Below are 19,933 nucleotides of genomic sequence, written 5' to 3'. Positions count from 1 at the left end.
AGTTTGATTTCAAACTTAGTAAATACAAAATCAAAAAGTTGTTTAATAAATATTTAAATGCTGAACACTGCACAACGTTAAGAAATAGTTCATTCAGCATTCCAACCTAATTTACTGCCACCCAATAATACCTTTTCATTTCATATATCTATATCATAATATAAGATGATGATGTCGCCTACTTTTTTACGCGCCATTTTGTATTATTTCTTCCCGTTTCTATTTACAGTTTCAATATTCCAAATTTAATGAGTGACTTTGATCTTTGCATATAGGTATATATAGGTTGATTTGATTATTTTCGACTCGCAATTATATTACTCAAAGGCTTTTATTTATAGTTTCATAGAGTGTGGGATATAAAATTGTAATCTTACTTTATAGTGTCTGAAGTCATTGAATGAATTAAATAAGTGCTATGAATCAAGCGGACCATGATAACTCCTCACTCATGTTGGCAACCCCTTGTAGTGGCTACAAACTGGGATATAGGATGTAGCTCATTAAGTGGGCCAGGGGTTGCGATAGAAATACTCTACTATGGTACCCGTATAAAGCAAAACCAGACATGCTTCCAAAAAACAGTTACCGTAAATGTTTCCACTGGTGAAAAGTGAATCTCGACCTCTGCAAGGTATTGGATTCAGACGGAAGTTTAAATTTCATCTTGGTTTCATTTAAAAAAAAGTAAACATCTACGCTTGTTCAATAACCGAACGAATATTCATGGAATAAATTTGTAATCACACTTTAAAAATATTTGACTAAGCATATGATCACTTATCAGACTTTAATTTCACTTGGCTGGTTTATACGTGTGCCATTGAACTCACCAAAATGTAGAAAGAACGCAGTGTTTACAAATGATTCAATGCAATTAATGATATTTTTGAATGAAGAAATTTGCTCATTGCAAGATCACGCCTCCTTACTCAGAAATAGAAGAAATTCAAGTCTGAGCGCAGTTCCGGACGACCACTAAAATTGCCATAAGCTACTAAGACTATTGACGCCATACTTGAAGAAAGTTAATGTGATCAAGAAAATAGCGATGAGGTAATAAATCCCACATAATAGCAGTTTTTGGAAAAAACTTTGGGCATGATTTTTTTTATATTGTAGATACTCTGACAGTGAACCAATGCAAGTTAACAGCTAACCGAGTTTTAGGGCTCAAAACTAATTCGGAGGAACAAGTTCCCGCAGTTCAGAAGAACACATTCGTTTACAATATCTATAAAATAAACACAGCAACGAAACATTTTGGTAATGAAAGAGAGGTTGCGTATTTGACATTCTTTTTGATTTTTTCAAAGTGTTTAATACGGTCACAGAAGCCCCATCCCAAACACGACAGCCATTCTCCACCCTTAGACTTATTACATTTCCATATAGAGATAATATCCAACTTTCTTGTGTGTAATTTATATACTTATACAAAACGAGATATGATTGAAACAACAACAAAAAACAGTATTTTTATGTCAATTGAATATGGCTGAATTTCACAATATATTATGGGAAATACTTTACTGTGCACAAAATGGTACGATGTAGATAATGGTGCATATAAGAAAATAGATCATGTATTTGCGTATATATTATTTACTCCAGCATATATAGATGTGAATAAAAATATGATAAATAAAAAATTTACGATTAAAATATTACGAGTGATTCAGGCTGTAGGTGGGGCAAAGTTAAAACAACTTTCATTGGAATAATATCGATAAAAAAGATATGAACCAAATAATTTTGCGTTAAAATTTTACTGGGAAGAAAATTTATTAAACGGACGTGTGAAAAACGTATTGTTAAGACGTTTTTTTCTTCTAATATATAAACTTAGATATATTCAGTGGGTATAGAAATTACTCTAGAGTCTAGATGAGCCTCAAATTTAGAATCAAAAAGGGATTCGATATGAATATCTGTATAACTATATAACACGAGCAGCATCGACATTTGGTAGATATATATTTCCATTTGCCTCGAGTTAGTGTCAATTAGAATCTAGCTAAGAATTCGTTAAAATTATTCTAATGTTAGAAACGTAAAATCCGAATAAAATCAAGAGCCATCAGCTAGATATTACACAAAAAAAGTATCTTTAGTTTTTAATGTTATAATTTGATTATTAAATTTTGTCAATAACAAATATTGCACACAACTGACGAAAATTAATTGTAGATTAATTGTAGTGCCATATTGATGAATATAATGAAAGTTGAATAGGAAGTACGGATTGAAATGAAAATATTATAACGATTTATGTGTTGACTTATGATTGCAATCAAACAATCACTTGTGAATCAAATTATGAGAGACATAAATTTTAAACAAGCGAATCTTTTCTGAATTGTGTTGGAACGATGTTCAATTGTTATAATATGGCACCAACCGAATATATTGAACTTGTTGTCAACTTTGGCCATTTGTTTTCCATGTTATTGGTAGTGACTAAGTTGATCATATGACCCGCATTGTTGTCCGACTAAAATACATTTACATCAGGATAATGACAACACTTTTCGCATTGCTCAAATTTAGTCATTCAATTATACTTCGAATTCCTTCAACCAAATTTACACGACAACGAATTACAGATTATAACCGTTATCAGATATTAGACAGTGTGTGATTCAGATCTATTCTTGGAATCCCTTTCAATTCCGCGAAATTTTTAATTGAAAACTGTACGAACTGCTTCAATTAGTGAAACTGTAAGTAACTGTACTGCACATATGTAACAAAGTATGAAATATTTCCCGTGGTGATATCTGAATAATGAGGCTTTTCTTTATGTTTCGTTTCTTTAAATCAACCTTGGTATAACGGCCACACGCACAGTTACTACATTTTTTTGACACGCATATTCTTTTTAAATTGAAACTTTACGAACTGCTTCAAACAGTCGAACACTCGCTTCTATTTTCGACAAAGTAATTTTACATCGTTGTTACATTGAACGATTATTCAGCAAATACTTTTAATGAGAATGTTAAAATCAGATTTCGAATAATATTGATCAATTTTTTGTTTCATGTGATATAAATTGATTGAAAGTGACAGCAGTATTCATCTAAGTTTTTGTGTGAAAGTCCATTGAAAGGGGCAACGAAATAATTTTCTTGAATGACTTCGAAATTTGATATCTTTCGTGTTATGAATCAGAAATATGAGTTGCATCAAATAGGATTATGGCGGAGTTTGGCGACACAATTCGAGCCCTGGGTAGCGATTGTCTTGTATTAATTGTAAAATTAGACTAATTTGATCACATTGTAACTTTAAAAACATTCTTCCATAATAGTATACTTTTCAAAATAAATAAGCTTAAAGCATTGTAATTCGTTGTACCAAATCATAATCACCAAACAGCGTCATAACGCAATTCACGATCAAATTCAAAACAACTGGCTATATTCATTGGTAGGTTGGTATTTTTCTAGACTGCAATGCTATAATTTTAGCTCGTCCTTGACATATAACGTGTAGAATCCACGAGGATGTGGGGTGAGGTAAATTGGCTAAATATGATCTTAGACTTGTATAGTTGAAGTGCAATTGGTCGGCAAGAAACATGACTCTGTTCAGTTCTTGTTATTGCTTTTTGCAAATATGATTAATAAAACCAAATATAATTTCAGGTATGATGTATACTTTTTCCAGGCCAGATTTGTTATGGTGGAAGTGGATACTTGATGACTAACGAAAGTATGTATATTTAGAATTTCTCTGAAATAGCATGTCAAAGCGACATGTAAACATGTAATAATTGTTCTTTTACTTGAGATTCTCAAAATGCCTTGAGCGATATTTGTTCGCTAAAACACCAATCGCTATATAAAATCTTCTGTTCGGCATTTTTACAAGACCTTGCTCAAAGCTTACTCGCGAATGCGTGAAATAACCGTTGGTTTGTCAACAAAGAAACGATTCTTCCAAATTTGCAACTCGAAAAAAATCGATTTTCACTTTATATATCTTCGTTCTAGATAAATACCTTGGATTTTTTCTTTAAATATGTGAAAAATTTTTGTCATCGAAAGGAGTCAGTTGAAGAAGTCAACAACAATCAATAGAAAAAGTTTTTAAAAACATTGATAACATTAAACGAACGCCATTATTAACTTCTCTAGTCTTGTTTCAAGCAAAAGGTAACTTATCCGTATAAATTAGATATATGAATCGCTATTGAAATTTAAGACCTCAGTATGCGGTGCACTAATTTGGTTTGGAAACATTTGCCAATGAATTTTTTGAATCCACATACTAGCTAAATTATTTTACAAAAATATTCTGTGATAACCGAGTATCGTTTTCTGATATATACATGTTTCATTCTATTTAATATTGATAAACGCATAATTTTTTTTTATAGAAATGGAATTTCAGAGAATGAGAATTTTAGGAGTAGCATTTGTTTTCTTTATTTCGCAGAATGAAGGTAAGTAAATATAAAATCGTTGATTGTAAATAAATACAGCTGCACAGAAATACTTCAATGATTTAATATCAATTAGAGTGACTAAAATTTTGGAATTCTTTGATATATAAAATTATTCAACATCAGTTCAAAGTGAAACTGTAAGTTACTGTACTGCACATTTGTAACAAAGTATGAAACATTTCCTGTGGAGATATCTGAAAAAAAGTTTTTTTTTAAGTTTCGTTTCTTCAAATCAACATGGGTATAACGGCCACACACAATGAATACATTTTGATAAACTGGATAAATTAGTTACGTCAATGTATGGTGTATGAAATGTTACAAATTCTTATGAAAAATATAGATGAACAATTATCAATGATATTTTATTTACATTGTTGCAGGAAAATTAATCGACACGTTGTACGTCGGAGACTATGAATTAACCTATTATAAAGATGGAAAAGATAAATATTACGGCGGTGAAGATATTATTAACGTATGTGGAGTAAAAATGCCTGGCTCAAGATTGGTGATTATAGATAATGAAGAGATACATGAAGCAGTAAAAGAACTCTTGAAAAACAAGTGAATTTTATTGATTTTGTCTCTCTCTGTGCGTGTGTGTTTTTGTGAGTGTTTTATTTTATTTTATTAAACTGACTAAATACTGTTAGTCTAACGATGTTGGAAAGCAATAAACATTCTGAGAAAAATATATATATACCAGTAAAAGAATCAAACATATTTTGTGTTTCAGTACATCAGATAAGTCCTGGATTGGTGCATTTAAAAATAGAGAACCTGAGGAATACTATTGGATGAACGGGGAAAAGCTTAAAGCCGGATTTACTAATTGGTAATACTTTTTATTACTTTTTGTGTTTCCGACCCCTTATAATATTGAGTGTGTTATTTAATTTTAAAGGGCTGAGAATGAACCAACTGACGACTATGTTGCAGAATACGTGCATGTCGCATTTGTGTATTCTTATTTGAAGTGGTTTGGTGAGCCAAATTTCTATTACACTCAACCTGGATTCATATGTCAAACTAGTAAGTTAATATTATTGGTGCGAGAAGATTTTGTGTACATAATATATATTTAAATTTCAATGCTGTGTTCATTTTTCATTTCATGTTAATAATTTTAGATCCTTATTAGTGTTTTTTTTTTTTTGAAGAACATAAAAACTTTTAAATTGCCATTGCAAAGTGTATATTTTAGTATTATAACGTAAACACTTATTCTATGTTGTAATTATGCAGGAATTGACAAACTCCAACCGTCGTACTACGCTGAACTTTCTTTCGGAGATACAAACTCTACAAACACAAGCGTTGGAACTATGGCCTATTGGGACGCACAGAAAATGTGCACAAAGAATCAAAGTAGAATTGTAGACATTTTTAACGATAGAGCGTTCTTTGATATTCGTGAAAAGTGTGCCAGGTATTTCAACTTTTGCAGAATGCTTTCTTTCCGTAGAGGACCGCTTCTATTGCTTATTAGATGACAGAGATATTCGATAGCATATACAGTATGTGGTAAACTATTGAATACTTCCTAAATATTTTGGCAAAATTATTATGCTTTTACCTGTGTTAGGAGTTTGAATATTGAAAAACGTGAAAATTTTTTCAATAATATTCGACCTCCAATTAACAAACTTGACGTAGCCTAGCTGAGACACGAGCTGCGGTTTTTTAGTTTAAATTTCTTCATTATGTGTATTCTCGACAAACTTTCGCTCATAAGATAGATATATTTAAGATCATGTTTTTTTAAACATCAATTCAATAAGAATAAAAAAAAACATTGAAACTTTTGTATATTTATTTAGTGACCCGACACTAAAGTATTGGATACGAAAAGGTGAAAACTCCAAAAACTGCTTAATTATGGGAAGTGAAGGGTGGTCACAAAATGATTGCGATGATCCGTCTATTTATCCCATTTGTGAGAAAAGTGAGTATCATGCAAAAATTACGTTGTTTCTAATATTCACAAGTTACATAGTAGATGAATCGACGATAAAAACAGAGCGTGTTGACGTTTAACTTACTAATTAATTTGTATATATATGCTCCATTTTCTGAGAGAATAGCAAAACAAAATTTGACTCTCGGGTATATTTTCTGTGATGTGCTTCTCTGTGAATATTTGATCTACAAATAGTCTTAATTCCTGCCTCTGTTTTGGGCGTGCGTTTCTGAGCAATTTTGCTAAAATTGTATCTGAAAATGATTTAATTTTTAGTTCCACCATGGGGCTTGAGAGTTTCCAACGAACGACCAGTTATTAAGAGAAAAGAAAGCATTACGATTGACTGTAGAGCATCAGGATATCCAATTCCAATGGTTGGTTGGCAACGAAATGATGAAACTGTCAGCGACGATTTAGATCAACGAATCCATCAGATCAAATATGACGGAATGTCTCGACTTGTGATAACGAACGCCCACCCGTTTGACGAAGGAAGATATCATTGCTTTGCCAATAGTTCAATTCATTCTGTGAGAGGATACGCAGATCTCAGAGGTAATACAAGCACAGTTTGTAAACTTCGTACTGGTTTTCAAGAATTGTCTAGCATTATAGAAAATCAATAAAATAATTAAATCATGAATACTAATGTGCATAGATAAGTGCGGACGCCAGGGTTGGCGGTGGGGAGTGAACCCATTTTTTAACCGCAAATAAAAGAGCTACCCTCAAGTTGGGCCGGCTAGTTGATACGGTCTCACTTGGCATATAGAAATTTGAGACCCCTATTCTCCACCCCTTCTGACTTAGATCAAGACTATTTATATTTTTATTATTACATTCTTAGTTATTTGTTTTGATGAAGAACTCAGACCAGAAAGAAAAACAATTGTGCAACATAATTTTACAACATTTGAAAAAAATTTCGGACAAAATAAGTAAGTGATATATTAAAATGAATCTCCGCTATGCAACGTGTTATATGAATTATATTACGTACAAGCCTATTGTATTAAAACGCCGGCTGATTTCCTAAATAACATTATTCAATATTACAATGTTATTCTAAGCTATGTTGTCTTTACTGTTCACGCACATATGAAATGAAATATTAGCTTTTGTAGAAACATACGAAGGAATGCATCTTTGGTGAAAGGCTTGGTCAATCCACAATTTAAAATAAATAAGTATTCAACAGATTCAAGATTCTTGAGTAGTCATCTTTATTTTTGCTAAGGCATCTCTGTATGACAAGCACACGGATCCTTTTGCGCAAAGGAATAAAAGCAAGGAAAGTTAGTTTCGCGTAACCCCGACTGAAAGTGTTAAGCTAAATAAGTATGTGATATTTGTGCGCCATAATAAAGTCGGTATTCCGTAGTGTGTGTACCAGCTTGGGGTTAGGCTATAGTTTTATTCTGTTTTCCCGATTTTGGTTCTTTTACGAGTTCGGGGACTGTCTGTGTTAGGCAATTGAATATATCCCCTACCCATAGGCTTCAGTCCCTTTACACAATTTGATGTAAAGTAGACGAACAAAATTAGTTACCCTCATATTGGTACATACATTTCTGGAGCGCCATAAAATCAAATATATTGTAATATTTTGATTAAAAAATGGATTACTTGATACACACTTTCCATACAGAATATCTGAAAGCAATAAACCAAGTGCCGCTCTACCATCATTTGGTCGACCTTCAATCAACAATTCAGGTGAATATTACGTGAATTTTTACATATTTATACGTACGATCAGTGCAACTTCTTGTTTTGTGCGAAGCTAAAGATTTATATTATTTAATATGTCGGTATGGGCTACTTTAGATCACATCACATGTAGTACAAAAATGCATATTAATTAAAGGTAACTAATTAATTCAAATAAATTTACTATAGATAAATACTTCATACTGTATAAAAAGACGCCCTTTTTTAATTTTTTCAGAACACTGGGTGTGCAGTACATGGAAGTTCTCAGTTATTGTATCTTTTGCAGTACTCTGGTTAATTGTTATCCTGGCGTATACAATATATATTTGGTAACGTTTTTTTTCTGCTTTAAAACTTATTTATAAATTTCTTACGTTGACCACCAAAATATTTCCAAATCATCAATTATGAGCATATCAGCAGTTAAAAACCAATCGAAAACGAATTTACGATTCCGTACCCCATTGCAAAATTGATTTCTGCTGAAATTAGCTCATTATAGACTACAATTCCATTTTTTTTAAAAACGTCTAGTTTACGTAAAAGTGGTATTTTGTTTGAGTACTTTTAACTCTCTAGCGATAATTTTATATTTATTTAAATAGTCATTTCAAGAAAACAACAAAGTCGGCCGACCTGTTTAGATTCAATGCTCTTGATGGTAAGTTATATTATAGTAGGTTATAAATGTTTTAGCTTTAATAACAAGCACATTGGCAGTTTCACTAGCGATTCCTTAGTCAAAGGGTAAATCGCCAAAATTCTCTAAAATTTTCGGAAGTGTTTGCAAACGCTATCTATATCTCAATAATATAACATATATTATTGATGATAATTATTCTTCATCAACATTTGTTGAAGTATTGTTAAATAAGGTACTCAAACACAGCGTTTAGATAGCTTATGCTAGTCTATATATATTTTTTTTTAGAAACAGCAAGTGCAAAAAATGTGATGCCGGATGCGAAATAACACCACAAAAGGATATATATGTACTTTTGTCCACCGTATGATAAATAAAACATTGTTATGCTATAAAATGATGTTGATTTCGTGTGTCTCAAAATTATTTTATTTCTTTTATGACGAATAAAAACCCAAATCAGTAGCGTACGTATGGTATATAAAAAGCGATTAGGAAATATTCCAAAGAAATGCATTGTATCAAACCTCATCAAAGTATAAAAAATCCACTGCCCAGTAAATTTTCTGAGTGACAAAATACTATTATATTTATTCCAAGGGGAGAAAAAGTTCAATAGCACCGATATTCGAAATTTAGCTTAAAATATTAGATGTTTATTCATCGCTTATACAATAGCTTTGGTAAATATAACACAAGTAGAAAAAATGTGTATTTCAAAATGTTATCATTATTCGTAATGGAAAAACGTCTCCACTTCAAAATTATTGCTAATTTTATTTTTACTTTATTCTATTTAAATGAATTGATTTACTTTAACACTAATTCCACACCCTACCTGGACTGGTCACCGGACGAGAGGCCGTGGCTCGCCATATGATTTAGCTCCCCCCCCCCCCCCCCTTCTCTCTCGTTTCCGCGGGACCATTTGGAGGCTCCAACTTCCAACTTTCACGATATGCGTAATGCATTTCTTATGGGATTTGACAGAAATCAATCATTTGCGTCAATTTTTCTCGCATATTCTCCTGATCTTGATTCGTTTCTCATTGTGTATCAAACGCTAGTATATCTCAGCCCATCATGCGGTGCTAATTTTGGCAGTTTTATAAATTTGCGAAAGTCGTGGGTTAATAATATGACCAACGTATCAGTCAAAATCGAACAAAAACGACCACAAAACATTAGCCAAGATCGCTTATCGGAATCGCTTCCCCATTTACCTGTAAATGGCCTTATTTTATCGCCTTGAGTATTTTGCGTAGCAATCTCAATATCATTGCGTGGCCTGGTTCCGTAGTACCCGATAAATAGAACCAAAAAGCGCTCCATAAGTGCGTGTACCAATATGGAGGTAAGTGATTTCCCTACACCCCCTATAGGGGATGAACACCCCCCCCCCCCCCCCTAAAATTTCAAACACCCTTCCAACATGTTCAAAAAAATGTGAAATGAAAGTGGATCTACGTTATTGGCCAGTTATAGTGTAGCCCGCAACATTGCTAAAAAGAATCTCCCGTTTGTTGAAGGGGAATTTTCGCGGGAAGATATGCTGCAAGTTTTGGAAGTCATTTTTCCTGATATGAAAGTTAATTTTCCAGCATCAGTCTTTCCAACAACCCAATTATGAACCTTAACAAATCAAAACTTTGGTCGAGACTGACAGACAATCACTTGAATCAGCGCCGGATTAACCATTAAACAATATAAGCACGTGCTTAGGGCACCAAGCAAGGAGGGGCATCACAGAAATTTTAGAGCAGAATTTTATATAGTTTATCGGTATTTATTAAAATATTACGAGTTCAACAGACGACTCAAACTTCAAAATGTTTGCTTATTTTTTGTCTTCAAGTATCATATTAACCTTCTTTACTAAAAAGAAACACTGAAACTTATTTATTGGACACGAAATGAGCCTATGAGTCGTTTTCTCAAAATGTTGTGGTTTTTGCTTTCTAGTATTTACCTTGTTGCTGCATTTTTATTTTGAAAAAATTTCTATTCTCTTCAACCATTGGACCAATGAACTATTTACACTATGTGGCGGTTCCACGATCGCATTTCAACGATATATTGGTCAGCAAAGTCGGGAGTTTCTTGATAAGGTAGACCAGGGTGGTCCAAACTCTGTCATGCTGATACATTCCGTGCGGCTCACAGAACAATTTTAGCGTATATTTGTATATAATGGAGTAACGTTTTTGAGTTTTTTTTAGATGGGGTTAGTATCCCGAAATTCCAACCCTTTTTCTAACGCTTTGTGCCTTTATTTTAGTAAAAACACTCGCGTCGGCCATGTGACAGTAGTGACGAAACGCAGAGCCGACTTAACGCCGCATAATCCAGTTTTTTTTTTAGCTAGGTCCCGAAAACCAACGTATTCTGACTTGGTTGGTATTTGACGATGTCTTATTTTATTTTAAATAAAGAATTTTCATCGGCCTTACATATCAAAACACTGTCTATAGGTTTGAGTTATGGAATGTAAAGCCATTTGGTTGCGAGGTCGAAACCATATGAAAAGGTAGAAATCGAGCGATTAAAGAAGTCTTAAGATCTTAAGTCTTAAGTCTTAGGATTGTTGCGAGTCTTAAGTAAATATAAAATAAACCGTACCAGAATGTCGAAATGAAACGTTTGTTGTTGCAGAAATTCATCAAAATTATAAGATAATCCAAAGAAAATATTTTAAAGTGCATAAGGAAGTGAGAACAGGTACGAAGTTATAAGTCGCACAAGGTATTCCGGGTCAGGGCGTAGATTGAGTTTATCTTGGAAGAATATTGTGAATAAACAGACAAACATATGGGTTTATAAATGATTTTAAGTTAGAGATAGAAGACTCTGCTGCCAAATACACATTGTTCGAGTGAATTTGTTATTTAAATCATTTTGTCCACCTTAATGCTTATTACAAATAATTTTATTGTTTGATTCGGAATCGGAGTTTAATTTTTATTTTCAAACCATTTTCAATTTACCCGAATTCAGATTTTTGAGTATTAGTCTATTAAAAGCCAAACCTTTTCAAAGATTTGTGTCTTTATGTGTTTTAATGAATAATTAGGATTATGATATACTGGTACACAGCAGGTGAAGTTTAAATATGTTTTGACATATACATATATACTAATTAAATTGTTACTTATGCAGAGTTTATATCTAGGGTACTAACATATGAAAAATACCTAGTCGGTACCTTCAACACTTTACCGTTTATGTCTACCGCCTTTTGAATGTAGCTGAGTAGTGAATAATAAACACCTTATGTTATGACTATACCTAACATTTCCTTAAACTCAACAACGTAGTATATATACAGTATAATAGCAAATAACTTTGAAAAGTTCGCGAATAAAAGAAAATAATATTGTTTTAGAAGATAAAATGTGTTGTAACTTTATATATTTTGATTATTGAAATTCACCTATAATTTAAAAACCACGTAAATGCAAATTATAGAGAAATTCGTGGTTGTATAAAAAAGTGTGTCATCAGTGACCTCTCAGCTCATATTGTTTCGAGATATATCGGTCGAAAGTTAAATTTGATCAAGCATTTATCTGATGCATACAGCATTGAGTGATGGAAGATGTTCATTTATATACCCGTTCTTAGTGGTACTTTAGGACACAGAGAGCAGTTTAGAATTAGGCTGTACATCAATACGTCTAATTACTATAATATGTTAAAATGGAATCTATAACATTTATACAACAACAAACCACCCATGTGGTCTCCAATCGTGATGGTAGTATACATTCAAAAACCGGAAGCTTTAGAAAAAAACGACTTCAAAGACAGAAAATGTCGTTCAAAGAAGAACCGGAATCCGAAAGTCAAAACTTTTCATTCTTTCTGCTATATATAAAGAACGAAACGCAACTGAAAGACATGGATACCAAACGGAATTATATGGCCATGGAAGGTTAGATGTTTCGCAAACAATTTTCTCTTATTCGAATATATCCTTACTTTGTTTTAACGTCACATCTCAATATCCAAAAACGCCTAAAATTTTTCCTGGTTTAAGTCTAGTATGAATAAGTATGTTTGTTCAAAATTTGAAAGATATTACAGATTATCATCCCTAGTGTCGTCATTAAAATTATTCTGTCATCAATGTAACAGTTGTTCATACACTGGTACAAATATCTAAGAAAATATTGATATTCTAAACCTCACCTATATATAAATGAATATGCAACGGGTAATAACGGATGGCCACCATAAAACGGGTCTAAACTAGAGATGTACCGATACCACTTTTGTCACCGATATTTCAGATTGAAAAAAGATATATCACATAAGAAATTGATGTTTGGTATCCGAATGCATTAACTGATTCGGATGCATTGTACACTGACGCTAGTAATCTCGGTGTCCAATTAGAAAACTCATATGCCGGGATGTCCAATTCCAATTTATTATTAATATCGCGACCTTCGAATATCGTTTTTCGTGTTTAAAAGAATATCGAATATATGCAAATATTTTATTTTGTGTTTAATCGTGATCGTCGCGACAATTACAGCCAAAATTAAAGGATATCAATCAGTGCCGACTATAAATACCTATACCCCACGTATGATACTAGGCGGCCACATCAACAAATCTATAAAGAAATTGTGTATTTGAACAAAATTAAAATTACTATAATCACAATATTTAATACCTGTGTAGAGAGATAATTGCGTCGGAATTTAGCCTAACGATGTCCATGGACTGAATGACACTCGCGCTTGACGATAAACAGAATTTATAACTGTGCCAAACAGTGCTTCGATTCCACTGTATGATTTAAAACTGAGCGCCTAGTTGCTCTCTTTTCTGTGCCGTGTTGATATATTTCTTCATAATTAATATGTAATATGTATTAAAAATGTCAATATAAAAAGTTGACAGCAAAAAAAAAGTCAAATTAGATGAGCTGGTTCTGCTAGTAAATATTTAAAAACAGGTGAATCATATTCTCGTTACCACTCGCGGGGGTGTAGACATGCTCATAGTTCCCGATCTGTCTGGACAAAAAAATAAATTAAAAAGTAATATTTTAACTTACCTTTTAAAACATTCTGGATCATATCTAAAAGGTAAATATATCGGAAATATCGGTATTAATTCAGCCGATACCGATACATGACCGATACCGAAAAAATAGCCGATATTGCCGATACCGATACCCGATACCGATACATCGACTCTAAACTGGTAGAGGAATCGATTAGGTAATAGATTAGATTTTATAGCACCATACGTACAAGCGAGCAATGTGCTATTTTTGAAAATAAATAAAAGCCACTCTATAATCGGCCCATCGGTATTTGAGAAAAATCAAGATGGATAGATTTCAATCATCGAACTGTTATAATTTCTCTTCAAAAAAACATGAATCATAGACAAAGCGCCCACTGATTAGGTGACTGTATACGGACTCGAATTTGCAAAATACAATGCAATACTAGTTGTAAAGTTTGGATCAATACATGCATTATCACTGAATAACGACAAGTTGAGGGGAAAGGCTATTTACTCTCCATTGTGCCCGAGTTGCGGCTCTTCTTGGTCTTGGTCCATTTTGAGTTTATTTTAACTCGATATTTTGTATTACAAATTAGGCAAATGACTGACTGGAATTTAATGATGAGAGACTTGATATTAAAGTTAATCATGAGCTACAACGTTTTGTTTGGGTACACCTGGTGATAAAAAGTTAAGTTGGCGGGACCAACTCCAATTCCAATTTATTATTAATATCGCGACCTTCGAATATCGTTTTTCGTGTTTAAAAGAATATCGAATATATGCAAATATTTTATTTTGTGTTTAATCGTGATCGTCGCGACAATTACAGCCAAAATTAAAGGATATCAATCAGTGCCGACTATAAATACCTATACCCCACGTATGATACTAGGCGGCCACATCAACAAATCTATAAAGAAATTGTGTATTTGAACAAAATTAAAATTACTATAATCACAATATTTAATACCTGTGTAGAGAGATAATTGCGTCGGAATTTAGCCTAACGATGTCCATGGACTGAATGACACTCGCGCTTGACGATAAACAGAATTTATAACTGTGCCAAACAGTGCTTCGATTCCACTGTATGATTTAAAACTGAGCGCCTAGTTGCTCTCTTTTCTGTGCCGTGTTGATATATTTCTTCATAATTAATATGTAATATGTATTAAAAATGTCAATATAAAAAGTTGGCAGCAAAAAAAAAGTCAAATTAGATGAGCTGGTTCTGCTAGTAAATATTTAAAAACAGGTGAATCATATTCTCGTTACCACTCGCGGGGGTGTAGACATGCTCATAGTTCCCGATCTGTCTGGACAAAAAAATAAATTAAAAAGTAATATTTTAACTTACCTTTTAAAACATTCTGGATCATATCTAAAAGGTAAATATATCGGAAATATCGGTATTAATTCAGCCGATACCGATACATGACCGATACCGAAAAAATAGCCGATATTGCCGATACCGATACCCGATACCGATACATCGACTCTAAACTGGTAGAGGAATCGATTAGGTAATAGATTAGATTTTATAGCACCATACGTACAAGCGAGCAATGTGCTATTTTTGAAAATAAATAAAAGCCACTCCATAATCGGCCCATCGGTATTTGAGAAAAATCAAGATGGATAGATTTCAATCATCGAACTGTTATAATTTCTCTTCAAAAAAACATGAATCATAGACAAAGCGCCCACTGATTAGGTGACTGTATACGGACTCGAATTTGCAAAATACAATGCAATACTAGTTGTAAAGTTTGGATCAATACATGCATTATCACTGAATAACGACAAGTTGAGGGGAAAGGCTATTTACTCTCCATTGTGCCCGAGTTGCGGCTCTTCTTGGTCTTGGTCCATTTTGAGTTTATTTTAACTCGATATTTTGTATTACAAATTAGGCAAATGACTGACTGGAATTTAATGATGAGAGACTTGATATTAAAGTTAATCATGAGCTACAACGTTTTGTTTGGGTACACCTGGTGATAAAAAGTTAAGTTGGCGGGACTAATGCATAGTGGGGTAAATGTAGATTTTATTCAGCGACTGAGAAATTCTCTTGCGACACATATCTTACTACCAAAATGCTTTGAAAAACGTCTGTTAAGTGTCCCACTGTACCCCACTTGTGGGGCACATTCGGACAGACCCTGGGGCACAGTGGGTCAGTCTGTCAAAATTCAACGAAGTGAGCCCTTAAAAATAAGCAATTCATCAGCATAATCGTCTAACGAACAGGGAGACTTCAAATTTGAAGATTTATTATTTTTGAAATCATTGTTCAACTGAAATAGTTCAAATATTTTGACAAAAAAATTCGCAAACAAATTTGAATATTTCCTTCCTCGAATCTAAATCTGGAAATATTATTGAAAAAATGAAAAATATCAGACGGTGGTTTGTCATGTTGAAAAAGCTAAGGTAGAAAAAAAAAACTGGAACGATGAAATTTTAGTTTCAACCTCCTAAAACCAATTTCACCTCATAGCTTGCGCCGCTCTACCCGTCCGTTGTCCGTTCGCGGGGACGTTGTAACTTACCGATGGGCGGATTGAAACATCGAACCGCGGACAGGATTGCGGATATAGTATCAGTGCGAGAGCTGATTTTCCACTGTGCCCCATGTCCCAACGTGGCCCATCTTCCCCTGCAATATTGGTTATATTCACACTCAAATTCATTTGTTAGCACATTTGATCTGTTTCTGGAACTAAGCAAAAGCATGTTCTGGCCACGGAAATGGGATGATTAAATGTCCTTCAAACTAAAAAATCCTATTTTCACGGTGACTCACCCCAAATAATAGTAATTTGTAAAATGAAACTTCACAGCACCTATTGGATCAATTGTAAAATTTTTATTATTTGGATTTTCTCTTGTATCGACCTCCAACAACAGGTTCTACGGAACGCCAAATATAATCGTAATCGTTAACTACGGTGTTGCATTTGTTTAACGTCTAAAACAAGAACGCGTTCATTCCAATAACGGGTTCGCACGAACCCGCTGAATCGTATCACAAATTTTAATTGCAATTATGTTTTCGGGTTTCCACAAGATATATTGCTTCGAGGTCCCACTTTACAAAACTAGGTTCCAAAATCACAACTGAAAGAATATTATTTTAGATATTTCAATATGCTTTGTATAAATAAAAAAAAGCACGGATATAATTTAAAGGAAAACTCAGTCACGCCGTGAAAAATTTTGTTTATTCCTGAAGCTAATTTTATTTTAACCATAATATATGAGTTTACTCATTTCCTCGGACTAAATTAATTCATAACGATGTCAATAACTTTCGAGATAAAAGCTGTCAATGTTCATATATCTCAAGTTTAGTAACGTTTCATGTCAGACATCTTTTTATATAAAATATATTGTTGACATATCATTAAAAGTTGTATATTTATATATATAAAACAATTCCTCTCATAATTTGATGAAAGATATTACAAGGTCTGGTTCAGATTATAATCAAAGGGGTGAAGAGCCTTTTTTACGCCAAATAGAACAATGATTGTGAATTAGAGCATTACTTGAACTATTCACTTAATTGCCGCTGTATGGAGTATCGTTACAACATTTGCGTTGGCGTTCCCAGTACTGTTATTAAGCTTCATGACCAATATCTAGAGTTGTAAATATGACTGGTCTCAAACTTGTTTCGGGATGCGTCATTTTTTCACCAATGAAGTGTTGAGTCACATTGGCTTAAAACTTCGATGGTTAACAGCAGCAGCAGTTAAGGCAACGTTTTTTAAATAAATCCATTTCTTCAATTTGTTCCTGATTCTTACAGGACTCGATATTTAACCTAGAACTTTGCTGTTTACTTATAGTAAGACACTTTCTAGTTCATTTTGCACACTTTTCCTCAGTGTTCCTCAAAAATCCCTCATTTCTTGAAAACTTAGCCGACCTTTCGTAAACCAAAAGTCCTGGATAATTAAATAGAATCAAATTCTCGAAAATAAATTTTCCGTGGTAACCTACCTTCAAAATAGATAGTAAATATGGAAAGTATTCTAAACAAAGTTTATCAAACGAACAACAAAATCAATGGCCCAAAAGTATTTACGGTAGGTATGTTTTGGATTGTGACATAACGAATCACTGATAATATGTAAAGCATTAATAAGCGTTCCTGCGGCATTGCGACAAATTTTGTTACTTCGTCCGAGGGCTCGACTTTCATTTGATCGCTTTCAACTTATTCCCACTTCCACAATGAAGCGATCGCATAAGACCATACAAAAGTTAAAAACAATGCGTTCCAGGCCTGCCGAAATCTACGTTACTATTCTAAAAAAAACATTCTATCATAGCCTATGTCTGAATATTTATTTGCTACATTGTTCTATAATAAAATGAGTAGATAATTATAAGTCATAAGAACCGTCAGATAACGTAATATTTGCGTCGTTGCATTATTTCGTTGAGAAGTCGGAAGCACTCGTAACATCTGAGCATTGAGAATTATTTAGAGGTGATGTCACGTTCAAATCAATTAAAGTATTCCCAATGTCATAAAGGTATTTTGCCGATGGATATGGTGTTGGTGTGTACACTTCGATCCACTGAATCCCTGCGAGATGTTGACTATGTCATTATTAACATTGTATTTTCAAATAAGCTATAGGATCGGCCTGGTAATAAAGTGGTGCCCTGTGTCATAATTTGGGATTATGGCTAAATTAAATGTATTTTGGGGGGTCAATAATATTTCATAGTGGTCTGCATGTGAACAAAACCAATTTCAAAACTTAAAATGTTTGAGTTTAAATTATCCATGCTTGATCCGAGTGTTCTTAATTACGGTGACGTACCTGTATCATAATTTGGGATTATGGCTAAATTAAATGTATTTTGGGGGGTCAATAATATTTCATAGTGGTCTGCATGGGAACAAATCCAATTTCAAAACTCAAAATGTTTGAGTTTAAATCATTCATGCTTGATCCGAGTGTTCTTAATTACGGTGACGTCATCATATTTTTTTCAATGCATAATTTTTATTTTGATACAAGATCAATTTTATTTGTATGAATATTTCAAAGCTTAAAAATAAACAAAGAATCTGTTGTTAGTTGAAAACGAAGTAATTTGAACGCGCGAGCAACGTTCTCCGGCTCATAATAAATAAACAAACAAAGATACCAGACAGCACGCGATCAAATGCTCTTCGATAAAACGAATATCACTTCACTTCAAAATCCCACTCTTGTTTTATTTCGAAGGTGACGTAAAGCTCGTCCAAAAGAAAACTCTTTCTCTAGCATATCAATCACGTGTTGACCAAGCGTTAAAAGTGAGAAAATTTTTTGAAATTTCCTCTCTTTTTACCGGCATATGGTCGAACGCATTTGCGCTACGTAATTCGGGCGCGTTTTAGTGGAAAGCGACGAAAATAAGCTTTTTAAAGATATATTGGGAAATGTACTAGCGTGTTTGATTAACTATTTATGTCATATTTTAAAAGGGGTATAAAAATTCGATTGGGACCAACGTATATAAAGGGTACCATATGGCGAACCACGGCCTTTCGTCCGGTTTCCATTCCATGTCGGGTATGTGATTAGTTAGTTATTTGTCTTCGGTACCATGGACTTGCTGGTGGAGGAAGGCGTATCCGATCAGCGGTTACGTGAATCACCCTACGGTGGCGAGGAGTCCAGCAATCCTTTCGCACATAACTATCCCCGCATGGTATTCGAACCGGCGAACCCATACAGAGTAATTAGAGATGCGTTGGCGAGCGTATTCCTAACGCTTAGGACGATTAGTAACTCACCCATAATAATAATAATTCTTAAAATTTTGCACTGCCTTCGAGGTCATTTTGTGATAATTTTTATCACCTGACAACTTTCGAAAATACTTCATTTGATGATTTGAACGAAAGATACCAATCTGAAGATGGAGTCTATTATGGAGTATTGTTGCCACATTTGTGCTGGTGCTCCCTGTACTGTTATTAACCTTCATGACCAATATCAAATGAGTTATTAATATGATTGGTCTGAAACTTGTTTCGGGGTGCATCATCTTTTTCACCATTGAAGTGGGGCCTCATAAGCTCATAACATAGATCAGGGTTGTCCAACCATTTTGG

At 33.6% G+C, this 19,933-nt stretch overlaps 1 protein-coding gene and 1 long non-coding RNA gene across 4 annotated transcripts in view; one reads left to right on the top strand and one right to left on the bottom strand.

The window, feature by feature from the left end:
* The first annotated feature begins 4,378 nt into the window (after positions 1-4,378).
* LOC120348351 (uncharacterized) lies at positions 4,379-9,232 on the top strand. The gene is made up of 12 exons (XM_039418470.2): positions 4,379-4,450; positions 4,837-5,020; positions 5,193-5,291; positions 5,361-5,488; positions 5,702-5,885; positions 6,277-6,401; positions 6,693-6,974; positions 7,267-7,357; positions 8,068-8,135; positions 8,368-8,461; positions 8,738-8,793; positions 9,064-9,232. The coding sequence occupies exons 1-12, from the start codon at positions 4,387-4,389 to the stop codon at positions 9,102-9,104; spliced, it is 1,416 nt and encodes a 471-aa protein (XP_039274404.2). The 5' UTR covers positions 4,379-4,386; the 3' UTR covers positions 9,105-9,232.
* The window catches only part of LOC144425152 (uncharacterized), a 39,623-nt gene continuing 26,506 nt past the window's right edge, over positions 6,817-19,933 (bottom strand). The window contains exon 4 of one of the 3 annotated variants that reach the window (XR_013477326.1): positions 6,817-6,947. This is a non-coding gene — a long non-coding RNA (uncharacterized LOC144425152). Of the gene's footprint in view, positions 6,948-14,857; positions 15,120-17,071; positions 17,760-19,933 lie in introns of those variants that run through there. The other 2 variants (XR_013477325.1, XR_013477322.1) reach the window with 2 other exon arrangements.

This window comes from Styela clava, chromosome 1, assembly GCF_964204865.1.
Source record: "Styela clava chromosome 1, kaStyClav1.hap1.2, whole genome shotgun sequence".
Lineage (NCBI taxonomy): Eukaryota > Metazoa > Chordata > Ascidiacea > Stolidobranchia > Styelidae > Styela > Styela clava.
The sequence above is the reverse complement of the archived record's forward strand: the minus strand, read 5'-3'. Positions and strand labels throughout refer to the sequence as shown.